The sequence below is a fragment of the Pectinophora gossypiella genome, chromosome 27 (genome assembly GCF_024362695.1).
Source record: "Pectinophora gossypiella chromosome 27, ilPecGoss1.1, whole genome shotgun sequence".
Taxonomy (NCBI): Eukaryota; Metazoa; Arthropoda; class Insecta; order Lepidoptera; family Gelechiidae; genus Pectinophora; species Pectinophora gossypiella.
This window is the reverse complement of record NC_065430.1, coordinates 4839199-4863519: the sequence shown is the minus strand read 5'-3', so window position 1 is coordinate 4863519 and position 24321 is coordinate 4839199. Positions and strand designations below refer to the sequence as shown.

The 24321-nt window shown below is 39.0% G+C and overlaps 2 protein-coding genes across 5 annotated transcripts in view; one reads left to right on the top strand and one right to left on the bottom strand.

The window, feature by feature from the left end:
• Positions 1–4768: 4768 nt before the first annotated feature.
• The window catches only part of LOC126379006 (uncharacterized), a 33112-nt gene continuing 13559 nt past the window's right edge, over positions 4769–24321 (top strand). Inside the window, exons 1-2 of one of the 3 annotated variants that reach the window (XR_007568210.1) lie at positions 4769–6453; positions 14337–14370. The gene's annotated coding sequence lies outside the window, so the exon portion shown is untranslated. Of the gene's footprint in view, positions 6454–14336; positions 14371–18444; positions 18469–24321 lie in introns of those variants that run through there. The other 2 variants (XM_050027584.1, XM_050027583.1) reach the window with 2 other exon arrangements.
• On the bottom strand, positions 7396–17986 carry LOC126378886 (zinc finger protein 354B-like). 2 transcript variants are annotated; one of them, XM_050027379.1, is made up of 4 exons: positions 17704–17986; positions 14619–14754; positions 12845–12943; positions 7396–10216 (listed from the first exon to the last, which is right to left on the bottom strand). In XM_050027379.1, the coding sequence occupies exons 1-4, from the start codon at positions 17857–17859 to the stop codon at positions 9054–9056; spliced, it is 1554 nt and encodes a 517-aa protein (XP_049883336.1). In that variant the 5' UTR covers positions 17860–17986; the 3' UTR covers positions 7396–9053. The 2 variants fall into 2 exon arrangements, with proteins under 2 accessions (XP_049883336.1, XP_049883337.1); XM_050027380.1 differs by lacking the exon at positions 17704–17986 and adding an exon at positions 16678–16725.

Here is a 24321-nt window from a genome sequence, read left to right as displayed (position 1 = left end):
TGGTGGAAGCCAATGGACATCACGCCTTAAGTTATTGTCGCTGCTCGGGAAGGTTCCCGCATCACCACGCCCTGAACGATTTACTCCGGCGTGTCCTAGTGTCCGCCCAAATACTGTGTGTCCTCGAGCCTCCTGGGCTTAGCCGCTCAGATGGAAAGAGGCCAGATGGACTGACTTTGGTGCCTTGGAAGAATGGTAGGTGCTTGATCTGGGACGCTACTTGCGTCAGCACCTTTGCCGCTAGTCACCCAAGTCGGACGGTTAGAAAACCCGGGGCTGCAGCGAAATGCGCAGCGGTGAAAAAGCGCGAAAAATACTCAGCCCTCGCCCAGCAATATATTTCCTGCCGTTCGCGGTGGACGCTGCGGGCGAAGGTGTGCAGAGGCGAAGGCATTTGTGTCTGAGATGGGCCGGCGATCTCTTCTTCTTCGTCGTCATTCCCTCACTGCTGAGGATCGCGCGGGTTATGGTTTTCCACTCGGTACGGCTATATGCTGCGTGGACCGCCCTCTGTATGCTGCCGCCCACCGTCTTCTTCACGATGTCAGACCACCTCGTAGGCGCCCTTCCTCGCGCACGTTTGCCATCCATTTGCCCAACGATGATCTGCTTCTCCAGACTGTGCTTCGGAGACCGCATAGTAAGTCCGAAGAAGCTTAGGGCACGATTCCGGAATATTGAGGAGAGCCGCGTCGTGATCTTGAGCTCTTTGGCCGGCGATACCACATTGGAAAAGCCTCACCGCCAACAAGACATACAGAGCGAGAGATGAGGTGGGGTTGGCGATCCACGCCGCAATGTACAGCGACTTAGATGGGGGGCAATAGGTTCCCAGTCACCGCCAGGTGGCAACTGGGAATTGGTGCAAATTTTATTCCCGATTGCCACCTGGGGACAATCCATACGGTGGCGACTGGGAATATAGGTCTTAGAAAACAGGTGTAAGAAGCTACTGTTAGTTAAGCAAAGTTATGATTGGTTAGGGACGAATATAATTACCATCGCATGCATGTTTTAAAAGTCGAGAAGGGAAGGGAAGGCGCGTTTTAACTTACTTAAGGATATAGGACCCTAGTCTAAGTAGTTCCTCGTTACCTAGATGGCGTACGTATAGCAGATTCAGTGTAAAACGTAAATAAATTAGTGTTTTTCTGATTTATCATTATTTCTGAGGTTTCATTTTATTTGTGTCATAAGAGGTAAATAATTATGTATTTTCTTTAAATTATTGATTAACTAAAATATGTACCTTCTCATACGAAAATGTTTATTTATTTATTTATTTAATGTTCGAAGAAACAACAGCTATAATTAACATAGTAGCATCTTATGGTAAACACAGAAAGCCAATCATAGTTCATCGCAGAAAGCAACTTTCCGTTTACTAAGTTTCTGTATTTTATGTTACAAATAAACGTAAAGAATCCTTTAGAAAACTTTTTTATATGTAGTTTCTAATAATAAGTAACAAAAAGAACATTTAAATAAAATCAAAATTAGTCGGTAATTCCTTAATTTTCAATACTTAATAAAATTTACGTCCTTGGAATGTTGGAGATACCAATTTAATGGTAACACAGTGGTAACACTTACGTCATCAACGGGCTAGCAATGGCGGCTCGTCGTAGGATTGAGCATAAGTACCTGGTTTTGTTATAAATGCTATCTGCTACTATTTTCCGTATATTTACAAATAATTACTGACGTATTTATTTAAGGCAAACAAGTACGTAAGTATATATATCTTCTGCGTAGTTCCTAACTTACGCGTGTTGGCAATTTAAAAAAGGAACGTCACGTCACTTTTAAAAAAAAAAACGTTTTGGCGGGTTTCCGTCTGGATCTTCAGTGAAGACAGACAGATTGAGTCGTTGTCAGAAGCGTAAACTGAAAAACTAGTTTCTGTATTGAATTTTATTAAAATTACTTATTATATATCGTAGTAATAATAATTGAGTTAGTTAACACGCGTTTTCATAGAAAAACCACGCGTGCAAGGCTAACATAGGTACGCAACGTGATAAAATTTTCGATCGATTCAATAAGTTTTTTCGCAATAAATAATGTTGTTTTTTTCCTAACATTTTGTTCGTAGTTCGACAGAACGACCTTATCTATTTGGGTTCACAAGTGTTTCCAACCCATTTATAATTACATTAAGAAAACATTTCACAAAAAAAATTAAGTGCATATTTCCATGTGTCTGCTGGAGCCAGCTCCAAAATGAAGACGTGGCCTAAAGGTCTATGTAACCAGGCCAAAAATTAAAAAAAAAAATTGTTTGGGGAGCTTACAGCTTAATTCACTGTAAGTAAATCTTTTACTAAAAGTTTAATATTAGCACCAATCGACAAAACGACAATTATATCGTCAGAATCGATAAAATGACAGACAAAATTTTATCACGTTGCGTATTTTAGCCCTACTGAACACTCAATATAAAAATCTAATTCTTACCGTGAGCCGCTTAATACGTAAGTGTGAGGGAGACACAGTGTAGCGCTCTCTCTTTTACTCCTCCTTAGCTTACGGCCATTTCTTATCGTGTGGGTTGTCAGGTAGAATACCAACCTCATCAACCCTGGTGTCAGGGTTATAATTGAACCGCCACAGGCCCCTGACATGGCTCATGTAACGATTACTCACTTACATCAGTTAATAGTAACCGGGACCAACGGCTTAACGTGCCTTCCGAAGCACGGATCATCTTACTTTCGGACAATCAGGTGGTCAGCCTGTAATATCCTAACCAAACTAGAGATCACAAAGCGATTTTTGTGACATGCCCCCACCGGGATCCGAACCCGGGGCCTCCGGATCGTGAGTCCAACGCTCAACCAGTGGACCACAGAGGCTGTTAAATAGCTTACGGCCATTTAAAACTAAAGTAAGAGACAGGGGGTGAGGTCGGCGCCCGATACGAATTGGCGCGGGGCAGAGAGTTACCGTTCTATACGTATTCTTTATTCAATGCCAAAACGCAAGTGCACTAAATTGCTTTTATTTTTTCACAGGCACAAAAACGAGCATATGGCAGATGACAATTCCGGAGAGAAAAAACGCTGCAACATTCATACAACACACAACTGTGCGACCTTTCATCTTCATGGGATCGAGTTTCAAATGTTTCTACTGTCTGCAGTACCATTCTGAAGTCAACTCTCTCCTTGAACACACTGCAACTCACGAATTCACAGACAGAGACGTAATTTTCGACAAATACATACCAAAAATTATGTCCAACGACCATGTCGCACCCACTCCAGTTCAGGTTGGGAACGTTACACTCGAAGTTGTAGACCAGTACATTTACCTAGGACAAATAATCCAGTTAGGTAAGTCCAACTTCGAGAAAGAGATCTCTCGTCGGATCCAACTCGGATGGGCAGCGTTCGGGAAGCTGCGGAATATCTTCTCGTCCAGAATACCTCAGTGTCTCAAGACGAAAGTCTTTGACCAGTGCGTGTTGCCAGTGATGACCTACGGCAGTGAGACGTGGCCGCTTACTATGGGTCTCGTGAGGAGGCTCGGTGTCGCTCAGCGGGCAATGGAGAGAGCTATGCTCGGTATTTCCCTGCTGGATCGAATCAGAAATGAGGAGATCCGCAGGAGAACTAAAGCCACCGACATAGCTCGGAGAATTGCAAAGCTGAAGTGGCAGTGGGCAGGACACATAGCGAGGAGAACCGATGGCCGATGGGGCGGAAAGGTTCTGGAGTGGCGACCACGTGTCGGACGACGCTCAGTGGGTAGGCCCGCTACAAGGTGGACCGACGATCTGGTGAAGGTCGCGGGAAGCCGCTGGATGCGGGCAGCGCAGGACCGATCGTCGTGGAGATCCTTGGGGGAGGCCTATGCCCAGCAGTGGGCGTCATACGGCTGATGATGATGGTGACATACCAAAAAGCAAACGGACACTTCAAGTAGACATTTCTAACCTAAAATGTAGGAGTTGCGAAGAGAAATTTGGAGATTTAGTTGAAATTCGCGAGCATTTAGTAAGGGAACATAATGTAGATTTTAGTGAAGCTGGAAATGGAATGACTGAGTACGTTATGGAACTAAAAAATGGACTTTTTATATGCCACGTGTGCACAGATGAATTTCACAGCTTCAAACTATTAAATTCGCACATGAACTCGCATGTAGGAAAAGTTGTTTGCGAAAACTGTGGCGCGGGGTTTCTGAATCAATACATATTGATGAAACACAAAGAGGTGCATCTAAACAAGCGTTTTGCTTGCAAATTTTGCGATAAAGTATTTCAGAAAAGAAGCCAGTTGAAATATCATACGGAAATAGTGCATAAAGGCAAAGATAGGGTTAGGCCGAAGAAGTGTTCCTTGTGCAGTGAAACATTTAAAGAACATTACACAAAAATGGTTCACATGAAAGAAGTGCATGGCATCCTGAAGAATTTTTCATGCCACCTGTGCAAATGTAACTTTAACACGCGAAGGGCGCTAACTGAGCACATAACAAGGTATCATACGGAGAAATATAAATGCGAAGTATGCTCAAAATGCTTTAGCATAGAGTCAAAGTTAAAACAACATATGCGCGGCCATTCTGGTGAACGTAACTTTATATGCCCGATATGCAAAAATGCGTATATGCATAAAATGACTTTGCGGAAACATATGCGTAGTCATAACGTGATGTTTAAGTTTATATGCTCGGAATGTGGCGCTGGATTTCATAGGAAAGTTGAATTTGTTAAGCATACAAAGCAATGGCATCCTAGTTTTGTGTTGAATGACGTCTAACATCATAAATTTACTACTACCGTGGATTGAACATCAGAGGGTAAAATGGCCACATCGAAGCAATTCATCTAAAAAAGCAATATTGCAATTTGACATTCGCGCATGTAAAAGTAAGTGCGCAATGCAAACAAATGTCAAATAGCAATATTGCTTTCTAAGATGAATTGCTTCGATGTGGCCATTTTAACCCCCCCAGTGCTCAAAAAGTGGGACGCACAGTTACTGTTAATATAGCGACGTTGACAGTACTTTACCTGCGCAATGCAAACAAATGTGCGATTAGGCGCCGAACTGGCAACACGGAAGTGTGTGGTAAAAACTTGCAAAAATATAAACTCACAGCGAAATAAGAAGGATGGAACATCATAATTCTAATAAGTAATGACATTGTGCATGTTATCATAGTATAAACATTTTATTTTTTACAGTAAACCCCACAAAAAATATTATTTTCGTTTAAAATATACGTCGTTTAGAACGGCAACTTTCCGCTCCCCACCATCGGCTGAGCTAGGTTTACCTCAGCCCTAGGTCTTACTTTCGTCGTCAATTGCGTAGTTTCGTAGGTCAAAGATAAATTATGAAATTTAGTTTAAAGTACTAAATAAAGACAGATGTAAAGGTGACAAAAACGTTTTCTTTTTTCGTTATTTTAAGTTAGGTACGTAGTTATACCTGTCATTTTCTTATTGTAATCGACAAGAATAAAATTTATGGAGCACACGTCACTTTTACGCAGAAATTTAAAACAACAACCCTCTAAAAAATGTACATTGGCCAATAGCCCGACAGAATTAAATTGACAGCACACATTAAAGGGGTTGCATACCAGCGAGATAACTATTTAATTCGCTCGGGTAATTCATTCATTCACCCATTCAATTCAAAATCCAAAACAGTTGTCAATCATCCGTCCCATTCCTTTTCCGCAGATGACGGGTATAACTTAAAAAATAAAAATTAGGTGACTGCAGGAATCGGGGCCATTGGCATTCTAAGCTTCAACAAAAAACTACGTAGGTACTATCGATTAAGGGTACTTACTTAAATAAATACATATACCCGGCTTTTCGGCGGGAAACGGGAACGGGACAGTTGCTTTCTTCATTGAGTAATCTAAATAATTAATACGAAGTGGTGTTTTGTGGAAGACATTCGCGAGTGTTATTATATTGGAGTATTCAATAAACAAAGTGTATCTGCCTATTTTCGCTTCGTGCCGGGAAGCCGCTTCATAACTCAAAAGTTTATGCGGACTTTTGAGTTAATTCGTTTGGGGTTCGGAGTAGGAGTCTACTCCGAGGGTGGGGGCTTAGGTTTCATCATCATCACCTTTCATCATTTCATTAATCATCAAGAAAAAAAAATACGTCAGACATGGCTGTATGGGCATAGTTCCCTTTGCCTTACCCTTCGGGGAAAACCAAAACAAAAAAAAATAAATAAATAAATATACCCTTACGAAAATTCTAAACGAAGGGTAGTATGCAAAAGAAATGACAGACTGCGTCGCGTCAGTTCGTCAAGGTACGCCGCGCGGAGCAGACGTCGCTTGTCGCTACGGCTAGCTCCGATGTCAACCGTCGGTTGGTCCGGTTATCCATCTATTTTTTCGCTAAAGTATCTATCGACTAATAATTTTTGAGAGTGAATTGTGAAGAATCCAGACACAAAGACGGTAGTACCGGTAAGTTAACAAAATATATTTTTTTAAATACATACCAACTATAAATAGTCATGAGCAATATAACGTATCCACTTTAGGACACTGTCGCACTAACATATTTGACATTTAGTGAGACTTACAGTTCAATTTGTCAAAAAAGTTAATGTGACATGGTACCAAAGTGTATACATATTGATGCTCGTGACCGTACAATAAGTGATTATAATTATTTCAATACGATAACATTTTACAATAGCCTCTTCTTCTGTGGGTAGCTTCATTGTTTTTTTGGTTGATTTAGCCCAATCTACTTACTGAAAAACCATAAAATAGTTTACCTAATTGAAAATGTATAGTGCTATCAATCATGTTTTCGGCGAACCGTGGCTGTCGGCAATGTAATCGGCAAACAAAGCTACCGAAACAGACTAAGGAATAATACTACGTATAAAACGGCAACTCCATACATCCTCCGGTTGCTTGAGGGGAGGTCTGTACCCAGCAGTGGGACGTGTATAGGCTGTTTATGTGTTTTATGTATAGAACGGCAACTCTCCGCTCCCCACCAGCGTCTGAGCTAGGTTTACCTCACCCCCGCGAACATAGTTTAGACTTCATGCGCGCGGACCGTTTTTATCAGTTTAGTTGATATGTTCGGGTTCGAATCCAGGTGGGGACATATCACAAAAATCACTTTGTGATCCCTAGTTTGGTTAGAACATTACAGGCTGATCACCTGATTGTCCGAAAGTAAAATGATCCGTGCTTCAGAAGGCACGTTAAGCCGTTGGTCCCGGTTACTACTTACTGATGTAAGTAGTCGTTACATGAGCCATGTCGGGGGCCTTTGGCGGCTCAATAGTAACTTTGACACCAGGGTAGATGAGGTTGGTAATCCACTTCGCAACCCACACGATAGAAGAAGATTAAATAAATAAATTAGGGTTGTAATAAACACAACAGTTAAATCAATTAAATGTTTATTGCAGACTCATAATATAATGTACTACTGTACATGTCAATTCCTTAGTAAATATTTACAATATTAATAATGAGAATCTTTACAAGTTTAAAATCTTATTTTCATAGGCAGTTAACAGTTTAGCAATTTCAATTGAGTTGTGAATAATCAAATAATAATACCTAATCAAACTTTATCCGTGATCTTAGAAATAATATAGACGGGTGTTATCAATATCACACATTCTGTTCTGCAAAAGTCCAATCAGTTTATTGCAAAGTAATAAACTAGACCCTTAAGAAAAAAATAAAATAAAAAATACCTCCTCACATTAGTATGTATAAACCATGGTATGCTCAATCCTATGACAAGCCGCCATAGCTAGCCATGTTTTTTTTTGGAAAGGGTTTAACGGCTTTGGCCTAGTAGCCTTTTAAGCCTGTCATTAATTGCTAGCCATATGATGACATAAGTGTTACCATTCGAATGGTATCTCCAACATTCCAAGGACGCGAATTTTATTATTGAATTTTAAGTGAATTACTGTCACATAAATAAAAATCATTAAAACTGTAAGCAAATCTTTTACTAAAAGTTCAAAATTTCCTTGCAAAGTAAATATAAAAACATTGGTTGTGGGAAATTTATTTTTTACGAAATGGCAGCGCAGGGTGGGATGAAGGCAGCTGGGCTAACCTTGAAATGTTAGCTGTCACTTTGAGCATACAAGTTTGTAGACATGCGGCAGTGAGTAGATAGTGCTGTGTATACCTCACCCCCTGCAAAAACTGTCAGAAAACTAGCATAAAGCTGGCCCAAAGACAACTCTCATCTATAATTTCTCTAGTCAATGATATTAATGTCGTTTTAAACACAAAATAATAACAAAAGTATAAATAAATATAATTTTAATACTTAAGAGTATTGCACAGTTAAATTACAGATAATTTAACACAACTGTATTATAGGGTGTAAGTGACATCGTAACGAAAACTTTGAGGGATGATTCAGACCATGATTCCGAGTAGTTTGATATCAAGTGGAATTTTCCATCGCAAAAGTATAGAACTGAACATACATACACGCATAAACTCACGCCCATTTCCCACGGGGGTAAGCAGAGACTATGGAATTCCATTTGCTTCGATCCTGGCACACTTAACTTTATGTAACTGAAAATAATAAAAAACATTAACATTGAAAATGACAAGAAATTCCACTTGATATCAACTCGTAATCATGTCCTGAATCATCCCCCTTAGTATTCGTTACGGTGTCACTAACACCCATACGCACTTGTATGGTGTGTAAGTGACATCGTAACGAATACTGAGAGGGATGATTCAGATAATTATTCTGAGTTAATATCAAGTGAAATTTACCAACGCCAAAGTATAGAATTGAAAATAATTAAAAAAAAACCATGAATTTTGCGACGGAAAATTCCACTTGATATTAACTCAGAATCATGGTCTGAATCATCCCGCTCAGTATTCGTTACGATGTCACATCCTGTATAACAATATCAATTTCAAATATAACATTTATATAGACTAATAGAATAAAAATTGCGAACAGAATACGGGTTTTAATCTTTTTTTAAGGAAACAAAATACTATGTGATATATTTCGAGCTTGCCTGTAAGGACAGCGTGATGTTTTAAATAGAATGTAACGGCTGCATGATTCTATCATCGACTTCAACTTTCCTTTCGTGTACTTTTAGATGTCCCTTTAACGTACATTTCTGTGTAAACGCCCGCCCACAGACGGGGCAAACGAACCTCTTATCATTAGTATGGATTCTCATATGTTCTCTCAAAGTCTTCTTCCTTTGATAGGACTTTTGACATATAGTACAAACGTGTATTCTTTCCCCATCGTGCTTTATCATGTGCATTTTTAGCGCGTTCTTAGTATAAAAAGCCAAGTCACATTTATCACATTTGTGATTCCTCTCGTTCAAATGGTCTCTTCGGACATGACTCGACAGGTGTCCAGGAGTTATATAGCTTTGCGGACACGCTTTACATTTGTACCTTTTCAATTCCTCGTTGTGGACTTCTGCTAAATGTTTCTGCCGCGCGTAGAAGGAAGTTAAAGATATATTACACCGTTTGCAAGCATATCTCACTCCGGCTTTGTGTTCTTTGGACACGTGATTCTCCCTTTTAGTGACTCGATCGAAGACAGCACTGCAATATCTACAAGGAAAGCTACCTACTTCGTGAGTCCGCATATGTCCGCGCAGCCTGGCTTTGGAAGCGAACGCTTTACCGCAGTTTTCGCAAATAAAATTCGGATAGTGCAAATTCATATGCGTGTTCAAACTAACGAAGTTCAAAAATGTTTTCTTGCAAACCGGACAGTCCAGCTGATCCTTCTCCAATTTAAAAGGCAAATTATTCCACTTGTAAGGCGTTTTCAATCGATTGCAGTTTTCCAAATGTTCCTTAAGTTCGGCGTAGTTGGTGATATCAGTCGTGCAAATTTTGCAGCGCAAAGACGTTGAGTTCTTGTAAAACCTTTGGGAGTTTGAATACATCATTTTCTTAAATGCTACGTTCAAGTTCGATTTGCTGTGGTCTTTGATATGGTTCCTAATGTCGTCTAAATTTGTCGAACTCTCCGGACATATTGAGCAGGAAAACGTGCGGTTTTTGCGCATCTTGAACGGGAAGAGACCGGACTCCAGTAATTTTTCAATCTCGCACAAGTTGTTAGTTTTCACAAGCGTTATTTTGGGTTTGCTGGCCTTCTTCCAAGGCTTCTTTGGATGGAACTCTTGTTTAGGCTCCTTCTTAATCGCGATGTCTTTTAGCACTGTAAAGAATTGTTGACAAGTTAGTACAGATTGTTGGGTGAAAAGGGTTATTCTTTATTCAACTAGGGCCCTAAGGCGGTGCGAAGTGTGCCAACGCACCGGGCTTTGAAATTGGGGGGGAGACAAAATCAACCAAGACTGGTTCACCCTGACTGCAAACTAAAGCTTCATCGGGTTAGATTACCAGATGATTCCGTGCTTCGGAAGGCACATTAAGTTGTAGGTCCAGCTATTAGCTGCAAAACGGCTCTACCAACCCGCAGTGAAACAGCGTGGTGGAGTATGCTCCATACCCTCTCCGGTTGATTAAGGGGAGACCTGCGTCTAGTAGTGGGACGTATATAGGCTGTTTATGTATGTTATGTAAGAAAAATTTTGGAGCAATGGTAGACCAGTTGGTAGAACGCTTGCCTCTCACTTTGAGGTCGCAGGTTCGAATCCAGCACAGGCGTAAACCAACGATTGTCCAATTTGTTTTCAAATTCATGTTTGGACCATAAATGTATCACGTGCTCAGCGGTCAAGGAAAACATCAGAATCAATCAGAATCAGAATCATTTATTCAACGTAATTATCATGGATAAACTTGTTGAAGGTCAATGTAACATTTTTGAATTTACGTCATTTCGCAAGGTGTTATGGCTGAGGAGAAGAAATGACAAGAAACTGCAACAGCAACACATCTTTTAAATCAATGAGGGTACATTACAAGTTATTTAATAACTAGAGGAACACATTCAATACCAGACATTTTTATCATTTAGGTAATCATTAATCTTATAATAGGCTTTTTTACATAAAGTAAGCTTCACGTGAGCTTTAAATTTGTTCTCTGACAAATTTAAAATATTATCTGGTATTTTATTGTAAAAACGTATACATAACCCCAAAAAAGATGAATTTAATTTACTTAATCTAGAATTTTGAACAACAATTTTATTTTTATTCCTTGTATTGTAAGTATGCCTTGCCATCGTGAGGAAACCCAAATTCCAAAATCAACCAAGACTTCATCGGGTTAGATTACCAAGTATGCTCAAACCTATAACAAGCCGCCATTGCTAGCCCATTAATGACGAGTTACCATTCAATTACCCGACAGAATTAGAGAGCATATCAGCGAGATGCCTATTTTATTCGCCGGGTTATTCATTGATTTTAAAATTAACAGTTGTCAGTCATCCGTCCCTTTCTTTTTCGGCGGTTAGGAAACTGACAGGTATACCTTAAAATAAAATTAGAGGTGTCTACAGGCATGGTATAAGAAAATCAGGTATGCTCAATCCTATGACAAGCCGCCATTGCTAGCCCATTGATGACGTAAGTGTTACCATTAAAATGGTATCTCCAACATTCCAAGGAAGTCAATTGTATTATTGAAAATTAAGTGAATTATTGACTAATGTATTTAATTACTATTACTTGTCACATGTATAAAAATCATTAAACCATCACCATCATCATCAATTTAAGAGCCACGCTCTTGTCGGTGTAGCATTAATGCTACTTTTCTAGGGAAAAATAGGGCAGTGGTTTCCCTCTTGCCTTCCGCCCCGCAGTACTCTGTCTGAATCCTATTACAAGTTGCCATTGCTAGCCCTTGTGACGTAAGTGCTACCATTAAACTAGTATCTCCAACATTCCCAAGACGTAAATTTTATTATTGAAAATTTAATGAATTACTGACTCATGTATTTAATTACTAAGGAGCTCGGTGGCGCAGCGGTAAACGCGCTCGGTCTGCGATTGTTGAAGTTAAGCAACTTTCGCAAAGGCCGGTCATAGGATGGGTGACCACAAAAAAAAAAGTTTTCATCTCGAGCTCCTCCGTGCTTCGGAAGGCACGTTAAGCCGTTGGTCCCGGCTGCATTAGCAGTCGTTAATTACCACCAATCCGCACTGGGCCCGCGTGGTGGTTTAAGGCCCGATCTCCCTATCCATCCATAGGGAAGGCCCGTGCCCCAGCAGTGGGGACGTTAATGGGCTGGTGATGATGATGTATTTAATTACTATTACTTGTCACATATATAAAAATCACTAAAACTGTACGTAAATCTTTTCAAAATTTCCTTGCAAAGTAAACATAAAAACATTGGTTGGTCAGATGGGCTAACCTTGAAAGTTAAGCTGTCACTTTTGAGCATACATGGGGGGGTTAAAATGGCCACAGCGAAGCAATTCATCTGAAAAAGCAATATTGCTATTTGACATTCGTTTGCATTTACTTTTATATGCGCAAATGTCAAATTGCAATATTGCTTTTTTAGATGAATTTATTCGTTGTGGCCTTTTAAACCCCCTGGTCTTCTTATAGCTTCTTATAGATTGCAAAAAGCTTAAAACTGCCTAATGTGGTGAGGACACAGTGAGTGCGGTTTGTCGTAGTGAGTTTGGTGCGAGTTCAGATGGTTCCGAACATTCGGCATACATAAACAAGCGGCAAAGAAAGAGGGTAGACAGATATGTCTGCTCGTAGAAAATTATGGATCTACCTACTCCACTCCAATCTCATCAGTCATCCCGTGATCATAGCACTTGCAACAGTGTCCAAATATCGGGAGTCTCCCAGATTTAAACGCGGTAAGAACCCAATACTATGTGTTTTAATGATGTTCAATGTTACAAACCCATGTTATCCTCCTCATCATCGTCCAGTCCTCCATCATAGCTGTCGTCAAAGTCATCATGAGGAAGTTCTGGTTTCACATCAGCCATTTGTTCCTCTTCTGAAAAGATATAATAGGGTAAGATATAATAGGGTAGGGTAGTGGTTGAGCGTTGGGCTCACGATCCGGAGGCGCCGGGTTCGAATCCCGGTGGGAACATATGACAAAAAGCACTTTGTGCTCCCTAGTTTAAAACCTAAGATGATTCCGTGCTTCAGAAGGCACATTAAGCTGTTGGTCCAGCTATTAGCTGTAAAACGGCTCTACCAACCCGCAGTGAAGCAGCGTGGTGGAGTATGCTCCATACCCTCTCCGGTTGATTGAGGGGAGGCCTGTATCTAGTAGTGTATGTTATGCAAATTTTGGAGCAGTGGTAGCCCAGTTGGTAGAACGCTTGCCTCTCACTTTGAGGTCGCAGATTCGAATCCTGCACAGACCTAAACCAATGATTGTCGAATTTGTTTTCGAATTCATATTTGGACCATAAATGATTATCACGTGCTCAGCGGTGAAGGAGAACATCGTGAGGAAACCCACATTCCTGAGAAATGCATTTTCGGAGGTATATGACTTAACCTGTATTGGGTTGGTTTTCCCTTTGCGTTTGGAAGGTCAGATAAGCAGTCGCTTCTGTAAAAAACCTGTCAAATCTTAAGGTTAGGTAAGCGGACCCTGTGAAAAACGGGATAATGCTAGGGTGATGCTGTAAGATATAGTGTTTACGTAATAAAATGAGCAGTACTCAATAAATTAATACGTAATAATTGGGCAGAAGGCAAGATGGAAAGCACTGCCCTGTTTTTCCCTAAAAAGTAGCATGGAGAGAGATACACCGACAAGAGCGTGGCTCTTAAACTAGTGATGATGAATAAAATGTGTTGGCGTCAGATCTGGCAACCCCCGTTGCCTAGGTATTTTTGATTGTTTTATTTGTCATTATTTTTATTTTTGAACCAACACAATGATTCAATTCAAATTCAAAAATATCTTTATTCAGTAGGTAACATAGTTACACTTTGAATCGTCAATTTTTACATAACGAACGTCTCATCCGCCTAAAACTACTTTTTTTTTTTTTGACGTGACTTATTGTGGATTTGTCGCAGATGGCATTAACTACTTGGCCGGACAAATGGGGAGCGCTGAAGGCTCTCACCCGGTACAACGTTTAAGACAACAGGCCTGAGGGTGCCCAGTTGGGCGCGAACCTCGGCTCAGGGCGTCGTCTGAGACCTAAAACTACTGCAGCTCACAACCTGTATAGCCGGATGATACGATTCTGGATGATAACGTATTCCTTTGTTTTCTTTTTCGCATATTTTGCACGGCTGTTCTTTTCCATCCTTTTCTTTATTTTTAGTTTCAAAACCTCCTGTTTTCTTTTCGTAATATTTTTTTTAATTAAATGTTCCAATCCTCTTATATTACCAAATAAATCTTTTGTCTCTTTCAGGTTATGGCGCATAGCAACGGGGATGTAAAGTAAGGTTGTTTACATTATTATAATTTTGGGATCTTTTACTCTTTATTATATTTTACTCTTTATTAATACTGACTACTTCGAATACTTCGTATCAACAGTGGCTGCAAGTTGTCTTTGATTACTTGTGGCTCTGCCCACCCCATTTGGGATTACGGGCGTGAGTTTATGTATGTATGTGTTTATTAATACTGAGTTGGTCATCTTTGATTTCGCTCGCTAATAAAATGAGATTGAAATGTTCCCCAAACTCACTGTGCAGTTTGACGGTTGCCTCCAATGTCCGCAGCGAGGCCTCCACTTCTTCACGGAAGGCAGCGGAGTCCTGCAGTCTCGAGACACACGGCTCGCAGATCAGCCGCTTCGTGTCTCCCAGCTCTAGCAGTGTTAACTGGAAATTATTTTTATCAAACGTCTCAGAAACATGGAAGTATATGGTCCAGATGCTTGCAGATATGGTATAAGAAAACCTGGTATGCTCAAAAGTGATCCCGACGACCCGATTACTCTAGCCATAGAGGCAGCCAATCAGCTCGCGACACCAAACACTTCAGGGCCCCGATACCGACCCCGCCGGCGTGGTCGACGATTTCCCTCATTCAGCGCTTATCGCTATCGACCCACTAGGGTCGATAAATTCTTTTAAATATTTTTCCTCAGACGACGCCCTGAGCCGAGGTTCGCGCCCAACTGGGCACCCTCAGGCCTGTTGTCTTAAACATTGTACAGGGTGAGAGCCTTCAGCGCTCCCCATTTGTCCGGCCAAGTAGTTAATGCCATCTGCGGCAAATTTACAATAAGTCACGTCAAAAAAAAAAGCTCAAAAGTGACAGCTAACTTCAAGGTTAGCCCAGCTGACGTCATCCCACCCTGCATTGCCATTTCATAAAAAATAAATTACCCACAATCAATGTTTTTGATTTACTTTGCAAGGGAATTTTGACCTTTTAGTAAAATATCTTGCGTCAGACAGAGTACTGCGGGGCGGAAGGCAAGAGGGAAACCACTGCCCTATTTTTCCCTAAAAAACTAGCATTAATGCTACACCGACAAGAGCGTGGCTCTTAAATTGATGATGATGGTGATGGTTTAATGATTTTTATATATGTGACAAGTAATAGTAATTAAATACATTAGTCAATAATTCACTTAATTTTCAATAATACAATTGACTTCCTTGGAATGTTGGAGATACCAATTTAATGGTAACACTTACGTCATCAATGAGCTAGCAATGGCAACTTGTCATAGGATTGAGCATATTTGGTTTTCTTATACCAAGCCTGCAGACACCTCTAATTTTATTTTAAGTTATACCTGTCATCTTCTTATCAGCCGAAAAGAAAAGGGACGGATGATCGGCAACTGTTAATTTTAAAATGAATGAATAACCCGGGCGAATAAAATAGGCATCTCGGTGATATGCAACCTCTCTAATTCGGTCGGGTTATTGACCATTGCAATTTTTTTAAAGGGTTCTTTTAGATTTCAATGACAAGAATGGAGAATGCTACACCGACAAGAGCGTGGCTCTTAAATTAGTGATGGTGAAATCGCAAATTGGGCAGAGGTTCCCCTTATCAAGTGTACCGTAACAATAATACAAGAAACGTCGGATTTCTTCACGTCATACAAGAAAATGAGCTCCGAGGGCTTATAAAGGTTTATCCTCTCCTCTTGGCCGGCGAGGTGAAGTGGCAGGGCTTGGCTAGGCTTTGGCTGGTACGCTCTGATTGGCTGGCTCAGGTGGCGCTGTAGGGTTGGCGGTGGCATGGCATAACATACGTAAATAGACGTCGATCGGCTTTTGGTCAAAGCCCTCGATATATATCGCGATGCGCGCGGCGCGGTTGTCGTGCCGCGAGGGATTGGGCCTTAATTTTGAATCGCTCGCCTTCAAGTCACGTTCGAAAATATATACCCATTTCACGTAGCACATTCATTATCAGCCCATTAACATCCCCGCTGCTGGGCCATGGGCCTTCCCTATGAATGGATAGGGAGATCGGGCCTTAAACCATCACGCGGGCTCACTGCGGATTGATGGTTATTAACGACTGCTAATGCAGCCGGGACCAATGGCTTAACGCGCCTTCCGAAGCACGGAGGAGCTCAAGATGAAAACTTTTTTGTGGTCACCCATCCTATGACCGGCCTTTGCGAAAGTTGCTTAACTTCAATAATCGCAGACCGCGTTTACCGCTGCGCCACCGAGCTCCTCACGAAGCACATTATAACTTGTCATTTGCAAGATGAGACAGGTATACAGGGTGTTAGTGACATCGTAACAAAAACTTTGAGGGATGATTCAAACCTTGATTCTGAGTTGATATCAAATGGAAATTTTCGTCGCAAAAGTATGGAACTGAAAAAATTTTGAAATCACTAAAAGTTGCATGAATTTTCCAACAGGATATTAAAAATACTTTTACGTTTGTTTTTGGGTATAAATGTGACTCTTTTTATTACACTTGGGCACAATTACTGTCAATTAGAAAGAAAGAAAGAAACATTTATTATAAAGGGACACCACAGTAACAAATATAAAACAAATAACAAATATATAATATAAAACACGGAGTAACACATAACTTACAATCAAAACACATAATAAAAACAACATACACGAGAAATACAAATAATTGAGTATATGATACAAATAATTGAGTATATGATACAAATAATTGAGTATATGAACTGGTCAACGAATTACAACTTCCACCCATTATTATTCCGATCAAAATAGTAATATAGGTAGCAAAATAATTCTACACATAGTTAATGTGATCCAAATATCTTATTTTTATATATGCTTCTGCCATTACACATATTTTGGAATAATTATGTACTTGAGTGATGGGAAAATAGGTATATATCACGTTAAAGCTGTACAACTCCATCTATATTGTTTTTGGTGAACAAAGCCTGGAAAGTCCCTTACTCTATTTTTTTTTTTTTGGCATGATGCTGTTTGCGTATTTGCCACTGACATCCCTCACTCTTGATTAATAGCTTTTGTGTGATCACTAAAAAAATAATGCTGCTATTTAATCTTTATAACTTTTAGATTAAAAGGATTTTAAATATAACATAGTTCATCTTGTGATGGATGTAACTCAAACTATTCCAATTCAGGTGTTGTAAGCTTATGTACTGGTTCTCGTATATTAACAGGATGGTGATGAATACTCTATGGCATTTTACTGCAGAATCCATGATCTAAAGAACAACAAATTCAAAGAAAAAAACTAAAGATGAAAGATTTTATCACCAAAACTTTGCTAGAGTTGTTTCTAAAATCAATGGGAATAGACAAATAAATGACGTTCTAAATACTTACATCGATAGAAAAGCATTTTAGCAGCAAGTCCGCGTAAGTTACACTGTTTTCACCGTATTTATATGCAAGCAACATACTTTTTACAGCACCTTCGTTCAAACATAAATTACAGATCCCCAGTAGAGGCAATGGCTCTACCATTATTTGAGAATCCATGTTTAGGGTCTTGTAAAACTAAATAACCGAATAATACAAGTCTAATATCATATTTAACGATTAAAAACAAGAGAAACTGCTAAATATACCAAGCTTGTTGGAATTTTTGACAACTTGTCAAGAAAAATTTGCTTGACGTTTCCGTCTGTGACAGTCAAGACAGTTCTACGGCGTTTGGTTAATGCTTTTTGCTTTGTATGCTTGAGATTCGAACGAAACGAAAAAAATGTGTTTCAACATTTCTTTAAAATTTTATCTTGTTTTGCCACATTTGCCTGGCCAAATCGTGAATGGAAAAGTGGATCTTATTAGAATAGAGTCGAATAGTCATACATAAGTAAATTAGTTTGTCCTAAATTCTAACAAGAGGGTTTGTTTAGAGCCGCAAGTTCCAAGAAAAACCTTAAATCGTTTTCGAGAATAAAGTTCCTGTAAAGATACACGAAAACATAAGACTCCTTTCCTATTGTTTCCTATTCCACTTTTTTTTTTCATTATTCTATTTTCTTTGTCTGTAGCTGTTTTTTTTTTTTTCATTATAAAAATGATACATAGCTGTCAGTTATTCTTATTCGTCCCTTTCCTTTACCGCCAATAAGAAAATTACAGGTATGTCTACTGAATTCTGCACTTTAAATTTAAAAATAAAACTACAAATATAGATTGTACGTATAATTAGTTATTAAAACGTAACGTAACACTAAACAATATGTAGAAACAACAAATGGCAATATTAATCCTAAAACAATTCTTAAACCATAACAAAAATTAAGTAAATTACGCATAAAATTACGTTTTAACTAGGTAAACATAATAAATTATTTAACATACAAATATTATTTATCTTCCTCCTGTTTTCATCCATTTAGTTTCTGTCTTTCTAGTTTCCGTTTGTTTTTGGGTACTTACTGTATTGAAAGTATTTGAAAAAGCTAGTTTTAAAACTATTTTTTTTTTGTTTTCCCCGAAGGGTAAGGCAAAGGGAACTATGCCCATACAGCCATGTCTGACGTATTTTTTTTTCTTGATGATTAATGAAATGATGAAAGGTGATGATGATGAAACCTAAGCCCCCACCCTCGGAGTAGACTCCTACTCCGAACCCCAAACGAATTAACTCAAAAGTCCGCATAAACTTTTGAGTTATGAAGTGGCTTCCCGGCACGAAGCGAAAATAGGCAGATACACTTTGTTCATTGAATACTCCAATATAATAACACTCGCGAATGTCTTCCGACTAACTTAATGCGATCATTAACCACAAAACACCACTTCGTATTAATTATTTAGATTACTCAATGAAGAAAGCAACTGTCCCGTTCCCGTTTCCCACCGAAAACGTTTTAAAACTAATAAACAACCTATTTTTATTTTTTCGTTTCATCCCATCTGGGAAGGGCAAGGGATTAAAATCCATACGACCTTAAATTAAATTTAAGTAGCTAGGAATCATTACCGTAATTTAACAGAGTAAAATCGTATTTACAATCGTTTCATATACATTTCGTAAGGTATTGGCAGTTGTCCTTTCATATCGACTCCAGGCCCTGGTCGTAATTTCATTCGGTATTCAGGAAAACGGAATATTGATACAGACGGCATGAATCTTATCGTGTGGTTGTAGAAATGTAAGTCTCTGTAACATATTAAGTTAAATATTGGTGCTGATTCTATAAGATACACGCTGGAACAGAGGATTTTTGTTACGGTTTAGTAGACAAAGGGCTTATTCGCAAAACGCCATACCCCTAAAAAAAGGACCTATTTATATAATGACTTATTCTTAAAACGACCTATTCTCAAAATGGCTTATTCTTGTAAAGACCTATTCGCAAAATGACTTATTCTTAAAAGGACCCATTCTTAAAATAACTCATTTTTCAAATTAAAAAACATTCGACTAGTATATTTGTTTTTTTAGGTTTACAATAGAACACAAAACATAAAGACAGACATTTACTTGTCGACATTTGCTTTAAATTACACGAAATAAATGTAAAAAGTACAATCAATCAATCAATAATACTTTATTGCACAACAACATAATTATATAAAGGACATAAACATACGAATAAAACATAAGCACAATAGGCGGCCTTATTGCTAAAGATCTTCTTCTTATCGTGTGAGTTGTGAGGTGGAACACCAACCTTATCAACCCTGGTGTCAGGGTTGTTATTGAGCCGCCAAAGGCCCCTGATATGGCTCATGTAACGCCTACATACTGATATCAGTAGTAGCCGGCACCAACGGCTTAACGTGCCTTCCGAAACTCGAATTATTTTACTTTTTGGACAATCAGGTGATCAGCCTGTAATGTCCTAACCGAACTAGGGATCACAGAGTGATTTTTGTGATATGTCCCTACCGGGATTCGAAACCGGGACCTCCGAATCGTGAGCCCAACTATAGAATGTAAGGCTGTTTAAAACCATTTAAACCAATCGGTTTAAAACCGAAATCAACCATTTATTTCGGTTTTAAACGGCTGCTGTTGATGACTATGTTTTTGTTAATTATAACTACAACACCATAAGACCGATAAGCCCGCCATTTGCCAAGTACTTAGTTAAGAGACTTTTTGTAATTATTTCTTTTTATTTTGGTGCAATAAAGTGTATTTGTATTGTATTGTATTGTAACTACATTTTCTTGATTTTACCGAGGTAGGGATATAACGGAGTACCTACTTACAAATTGTGTAAAGAATTTTTGAATGTGTAATAAGTATACTGTTATTAAAAATAATTTACTTTTTCTACTCCTCTACTTTAATCTGGCATTTAAATAACCAAAAAGTCTAATATAAGTACATACATAATTAAACTCTTTGAAAAAGTGTACGCTCTATGGCCTATAAAAGCATTGTTTACAAAGTGTAACTGTACTATAATGTCGCCAAAAAAGCATTGTTGTTGTTTTTTTTTTTTGACCTGGAAACTGGCACCTTTACTTTGTTTGGTGCCATAGATATACTATAAAAAAAAAGTATACATTTGCCGCCATTTTCCCGCGCGTTGGAAAATAAATTGGAAAATTTTTGTGTTTCGTTTCAAAACACTAAAAAGTATAAAATAAAAAGGAAAAATGACGTCGTCGTAGAAAAAGTATTGTATGCAACGTTGTATAACTAGGTCAAAAAATGCTCGTGGCGTCTCTTATTGCGATGTTCGCCAAGGCTCACATCGCAACTCACGCCACTCGCATTTTTTGACCCTTCTTATACAACTGTTGCATAAAATACTATAGTGTTGGCAATTTCAAAAAAGGAACGTCACGTCACTTTTTAAGAGAAAAACGTTTTGGCGGGTGTTCCGTCTGCGACTTCGAGGAAAGAAAAACAAGTGAAGACGATTATTGTCGAGAGAAGCGAAAACTGAAAGACTTTTTGTTGTATTCTTTTGTATTAATATTTCTTAATATAATTTGTAGTAATAATATTTGGTTTCCGTAATAAGAGTGATATTTGAGCTACTTACTTAACGTTTACTGATTAAAACTGGGTATGTTACTAATATTTACGTTTTATTGTAGAGTTTGCTAACATCAGAAGTGTTTCGGATCCATCGCCGTAATGGACGAGCGAAAGTCCAGATCGAAGCGGAGGCCTTCCCGTTCACGCTCTAAGTAGGGGGCTGAGCAGGTGAGGGACGCTGCTACCTTTGCCGCGAAGAAAATCGCCGGTAGCGGGAAGCACCAGGTATGGTGATGTGTTTACCATCGATTGCAGATCACGATCGAAACGAAAGCGCGTTCACCTGCTAGGTATGAACTCATTAAGAAGAGGAAGTTGAAGAGCAGCCGAAAATAGAAACGTGAACCAGTGAGTACGTCTACGAGTACGGTTACTTTACATAATTGGTGATTTGGTACTTGTAATAATTATAAATCAATCAAATGACGGCCGGAGTAAAACTTGTTGCCTACATATAAGGGCCCTTATAAGGGTATACAAGTCCTGGGCCATGACACATACTTGTGAACGTCCAGACAAACGCTACACAGGAACAGTTGTCGTGGAAAACATGACGCCCTGGTTTCGGTTAGACAACTGGAGTCAATTGTAAGCTCATGTTGGCAATAATAATTATAGGTGATTGTTTACTAATAATATTTATTTATTTTATTATTCATCTATATATTTATATGTACCTTAACGCACGCACACGCACCTCTCTCTCTCGCTATCTCACACACACAAACACACGCGCGCGCGCACACACACACACACACACACACACACACACACACACATACATACACATGTTTGCAATCCGCACTCATGTTTACCAAACTCGAGATTGGTACAGGTTTACCTAAGCCTAAAGGTAAATTGCCTAAACCAATCAATCAGTATGTTGCCTAAGTCTAAAGGAACAAGACTGATTTGGTATTGCATGAGTGGAGAATTGTAAATATCACACTCACACTCACACAAACACCAACACACTCTCATGTTTACCAAACTGGAGATTGGTACAGGGTTACCTAAGTCTAAAGGTAAATTGCCTAAACCAATCAATCGGGATGTTGCCTAAGTCTAAAGGAACAAAACTGATTTGGTAGTGCATGAGTTAACACTCACACACACACACACACACACACACACACACACACACACACACACACACACTCATGTTTACCAAACTGGAGATTGGTACAGGGTTACCTAAGTCTAAAGGTAAATTGCCTAAACCAATCAATCGGGATGTTGCCTAAATCTAAAGGAACAAGACTGATTTGGTAGTGCATGAGTTAACATTCACACGTACACCAACATTCCACTCATGTTTACCAAACTGGAGAATGGTACAGGGTTACCTAAGCCTAAAGGTAAATTGCCTAAACCAATCAATCAGTATGTTGCCTAAGACTAAAGGAACAAGACTGATTTGGTATTGCATGAGTAGAGAATTGTAAATATCACACTCACACTCACACAAACACTAACACTCCACTCATGGTTACCAAACAAAAATTGGTACGGGTTTACCTAAGCCTAAAGGTAAATTGCCAAAACCAATCAATCAGTTTGTTGCCTAAGTCTAAAGGAACAAGACTGATTTGGTATTGCATGAGTAGAGAATTGTATATATCACACTCACACTCACACAAACACCAACACTCCACTCATGGTTACCAAACAAAAAATAATTGGTACGGGTTTACCTAAGTCTAAAGGTAAATTGCCTAAACCAATCATTCAGAATGTTACCTATGCCAAAAGGAACAGAAAGGAGTGAAGAAAATGTAAAGACGCTTAAAACTACAGGGACGTAGATCAGATAGAATCTTAAATATGATCGGAAAATTATGTCACGATTGGCCGAACGGAATGATAATTAATTAATCTTTGAATGATTTTATGTTACAGTTATTTGAGCAGCGCCTGAGGGCATGCGCTTTGCAGAATGGCCGTGTTGGCAATTTCAAAAAAGGAACGTCACGTCACTTTTTAAGAGAAAAACGTTTTGGCGGGTGTTCCGTCTGCGACTTCGAGGAAAGAAAAACAAGTGAAGACGATTATTGTCGAGAGAAGCGAAAACTGAAAGACTTTTTGTTGTATTCTTTTGTATTAATATTTCTTAATATAATTTGTAGTAATAATATTTGGTTTCCGTAATAAGAGTGATATTTGAGCTACTTACTTAACGTTTACTGATTAAAACTGGGTATGTTACTAATATTTACGTTTTATTGTAGAGTTTGCTAACAATAGCGTGTTTAGTTCTATAGGTTCATTTTATTGATATTGTATTAAACTAATAATACGAAACATGACGTCAAGTGACCAAAAATTGCCCATAATGAAGTTTAAAACACAGTTATTGTTCTAGACGAGTTTTCAACGGTTTAAAATGATTTATTTTGGGGTTTAAAACAGCAACATTGGTTTAAAACGTTTTAAATCGGTTGTTTTACATCTATAATTAAGCCCAACGCTCAACCACTGGACCCTGGACCATTTTTTTTTTACTTGACTTATTGTAGATTTGCCGCAGATGGCATTAATTACTTGGAGCGCTGAAGGCTCTCACCCGGTACAACGTTTAAGACAACACAGGCCTGAGGGTGCCTAATAGTTGGGAGCGAACCTCGGCTCAGGGCGTCGTCTGAGAGGAAAAATATTTGAAAGATTTAATCGACTCTACGGACCACGGAGGCAGTTATAAAATAAAATGAGATTGGTTCTCACCGAACTTCAGGGAAGTGGAAGGGGGCGAACACCCTCTCCTCAATGTGTTGCTTGTACTGATACCAGCGACACTTGAGCAGCTCGTTGCGTTCCAACGAGTAGTAGTTAATATACTTATGCTCAAAAGTTGTCTTTTCGAACGTCGGTATTGTCCTGTAGTTCTGCGCTATTTCCCGTTTGAGATCTGTGAATGTAGGTTAGATATACTTAGGTAGGTAAAGTTATAGGTAAGTAGGTAAGGTTATAGGTGGGTAAGGTATAGGTAG